The sequence below is a fragment of the Perca fluviatilis genome, chromosome 14, assembly GCF_010015445.1.
Source record: "Perca fluviatilis chromosome 14, GENO_Pfluv_1.0, whole genome shotgun sequence".
NCBI lineage: Eukaryota > Metazoa > Chordata > Actinopteri > Perciformes > Percidae > Perca > Perca fluviatilis.
The window spans coordinates 11,300,042-11,303,846 of NC_053125.1; the positions used below are offsets into that span (position 1 = coordinate 11,300,042).

General features: G+C 40.3%; 1 protein-coding gene across 3 annotated transcripts in view; it reads left to right on the forward strand.

The window, feature by feature from the left end:
- The window catches only part of LOC120573186 (sodium/calcium exchanger 1-like), a 98,968-nt gene extending 95,400 nt beyond the window's left edge, over positions 1 to 3,568 (forward strand). For all 3 annotated transcript variants that reach the window (XM_039822726.1, XM_039822727.1, XM_039822728.1), the window contains one exon: positions 1,433 to 3,568. In XM_039822726.1, the coding sequence (XP_039678660.1) occupies positions 1,433 to 1,812 (380 nt within the window). In that variant the 3' untranslated portion in view covers positions 1,813 to 3,568. The remainder of the gene's footprint in view (positions 1 to 1,432) is intronic.
- Positions 3,569 to 3,805: the final 237 nt, after the last annotated feature.

Below are 3,805 nucleotides of genomic sequence, written 5' to 3' on the forward strand. Positions count from 1 at the left end.
CAAAGAAGAGCTCCACTCATGTGCACTTACAGCAATTTACAGCATTAATTACATCAGTTCACTTTTAGGCTGATGCCAATATATAACTGCAGATTACAGATGGGAACTATGAATCTTCCTGAAAATAATCCAAGTCAAATATATGTTTCATTTCCAAAATATAAATGGAAAATAATTGTGTGACTAAAATTCTGTTTTTAAAATTCTAATTCTTCCCAACCTGGTTCTTAACCGTGGCTGCTGTGACTGTGAATCATGCAAACTTTGCGTCTGCCACCTCCGTTATAAAGACTTTAGTAAAATAATGTACAGTATATCATGGCAAGCAGCCAAGCCTCCTAATGCTTTTCAGATCAAGTTAAATGTAACATAAATATTTTCTTGTCTCTAAGTCCAAATAAAAGTAAACACAAAAATGATATCACTTGATTACCTAAATAGAGAATGTACTTACAGGGCAACCAGCTGGAAAGCTACCTGTGCTATTAGAATAGTTAGCAACAACTGATCTAGATTGTTTCTTTCTACGTTCAACTCCGAGCCAAGCATTTGAAATGATTCATGTAAAACTGTATTTTATTTAGACATTTTTAGGAGGCTTCTCTGCTTGCTTCAATATACATTATTCTGTTATATTATATTATTTTCCTAAACCTCTACAACAGCGGTGGTATGTGCAAATTAGAACCACCAAAGAAGCACCTTTGACCCATTGTTAGAATATGAAAAAAATATATAATGTCCCTTTAAGATTGGTGCGAAATGCAGAATATAGATCAGTTTGACTGATTGTTGAATCTGTTTTAGTAAAACTTCATACTGACAAGCAGATTTTCAAACCATTAACCCTCTATTCTCTATTTCTATGTTCTATATTTTCCTTTGTCTGCTCTCCTTGCTATTGTATATTATCTGTATGTATTGTTTATCCCTGTTTTTCTCTGTCTCTAACAGTCATCTATTAAATGTGTAATTATTTCCATAAATACTGACAACTGGTTCATAGTGCCTGTCTATGATACCCACTACGTTCTACACCTCCTTGCTTCTCTTTTGTGTTTCTCGTAGCTTTCAGTGCATGTGTGCCCCAGTCTGTGTGTGGCTGTGAGAGTAGGCTACTGTACGTGGGTGGTTTCATACGCGATGTTACCTTGAGGCTGTTTCCTCAATGGCTTGTGAGAAAGGCATTTACAAAAGATCATCAAAAGTCATGATCATGAGACTCATTTTCATTTTGTTGCTTTACATTATTTGATTGTTATGTTTTAACCTCAGGCTGATGGTTTATTTTAATGTTTCCTTGCTCATTTTATTTTTTATGTTTTCATATTGCTTTTGCTGTCAATTTGATCGGCTGTTACTATGATTTAAAAAAATGCTGAACGGTTTTAAACATAAAATCAATACCAACATCTTTGTCTTTCTCATTCAGACACATTCGCCAGCAAGGTTGCCGCCATCCAGGACCAGTACGCTGACGCCTCCATCGGCAACGTCACCGGCTCCAACGCCGTCAACGTTTTCCTTGGCATCGGAGTGGCGTGGACCATCGCCGCCGTCGTCTGGCGCTCCAAGGGCGAGGTGTTCAAGGTGGACCCAGGAAACCTGGCCTTCTCTGTCACCCTCTTCACCATCATGGCCCTGTTGTGTGTGATCACACTGCTGTACCGGCGGCGGCCGGGGGTGGCCGGTGGCGAGCTGGGCGGGCCGCGGACTTGCAAGATAATAACGTCGCTGCTGTTCGTCTCCATGTGGCTGATTTACATCCTGCTGGCTTCACTGGAGGCCTACTGCCATTTACCAGTGTTTTAAATGGAGAGCAGAGAGGAGGGAGAGAGACCCACTGCCAATATGAAGAGAGAGAGAGAGAGAGAGAGAGAGGGAGGGATGGATGGAGGAGTCTTCAAACAGGAACGAGACGAGGAGAGATGGGTAGAAGAGGTGGATTGATATGGGCCGATTCTGATATTTTTTTATGGAGTCAGCAGATCTTTCCATGTCCTCTTCTTTTTAAAAGTCCAAAACACTTTTTCAGTGTTTCAGATAGATTTATTTTTATCTTTCCATTTATTAATTTCCTGAAAAAGAGTGTATACCATTATGAAAGACTAAAACTCTCCAATTATATCCAAACAATTTTCTTTTACATGAGCAGCTTCATCACCATCTGACAACACTGTTTACTAGTTAATAAAAGGCTGATATCGTTCCAGTATACTGCCAAAACAGCGGGAGAAAAGAAAAGCCGGCCTCTGACGGGGAAAACGAAGATAAAAAAAAAGAAGATAAAAGTGGAAAGGTTGGGGGAGAGGAGGCTGGAGGCAACAGCACTAGAGAAAGGTCTGGATACAGCCGATGGAGAGACTAGAGAAAAAGTAAGAGAAGAACAGATGGGAAAAAAATGTTCTACACCCCCTCCTCACTCTCTCGCTACTTCTGTCCATACTGTATCTCGTCGTCATGGGAATGGTGGATCCTCCCATTATACCCACTGAACTTTATGCAGTATAATACTACCAGTGAGTCGTTCCTTTTAACCCCTCTACCCCAGACTGTGCACACACACATACATACACACACACACACATACATACACAGACTGTACACTCCGTTTCCGACAAACACTCTACAGACTGTACACACTCCTCCGTCCCTTCCTCTTTCTTTACTCCTATCTCTCCTGTAGGAATTGTCTTAAAGTTGTGATAATGAAACGCCGTAGTCACCACCAACCGACCAACCCTCTTTTTAATCGAGCCAATCCCAAGTCCTTCTCCTTTTATCATTATATTCTATCAACAGCCTCGTCACACGAAGGAAACTCACCCTCTTTTTTTTCTAAACTTTTCAATGGCGTCACGTGTTGATGTTGTTACCGTGCAATTGTAAAAAGAAACAAGAAAAAAAGAAGACATATAAAGTATAGAGAGATGGAGATAAGCAAAGTTAAAGCAGGTTTGGAAGATAGAATGTAACATGGAGGATCGAGATTGATTAGCACCTGGAAGGAATCTCAAAAGTGGGATGGAGAAGCAAAAAAAAAAGAAATGTTGGAGTGAAGATTAGAAATGTCTGGAGAACCAACAAGCAAGCGGTCCACCTAGTAATTGTTGTCTTTCTTGGAATGAAGAAGCGTTGTGCACTTGTGAGGTACACTGTTTACACGTTTAATGTTGCATTAAATGGGCCGGGAAACAAGCGTGTGAACAAGCGGAAACGGAAATGCACGATAGCAAAGTGGGACCAGTCAGGATCTCACTGGTTGTGACTTTGGCAAGGACTAAGAAGATGACAGCGACGGCAGTGTTGTTGATGACAAATCAAAACTATAACCATACCCAGTGTTTCTAATTGTACATGATAATATAAGAAACTTTTATTGATGTGTGTGAGAAAACACTGCTATTTAATTTATGTGAAGCCCCCCCCCCTCTTTGTAAGGAAAAGCCTGGAGAAGGAAAAGAAAAATCCATGTGCCCTTTTTTCCTCTGAAACACAGTTCAAGAAGACATTTAAAGGAAATCCAAGGAAAAAAAAAAAGGCTAAAACTAGAGATGATTTATTGACAGAGAGAAGAGTCGAATGCTCTGAGGGAAATGTACGGCAGCTCTGAAATATCACACGACTGTTCCGCAGCAGTTGGGACGTTTCTTTATAGTCAAACACAAATCTCATGTCCTCTGTCATCCAAAGATTTAATAGAACACTGTCACAGATCACCATTCGTTTTCAGTGTGCAGTTTTACTTCGCAGGCATTGTACAAGTCCCACAAGCTGCCAGTTGTTGAAAAAAAAAAAACTGGAA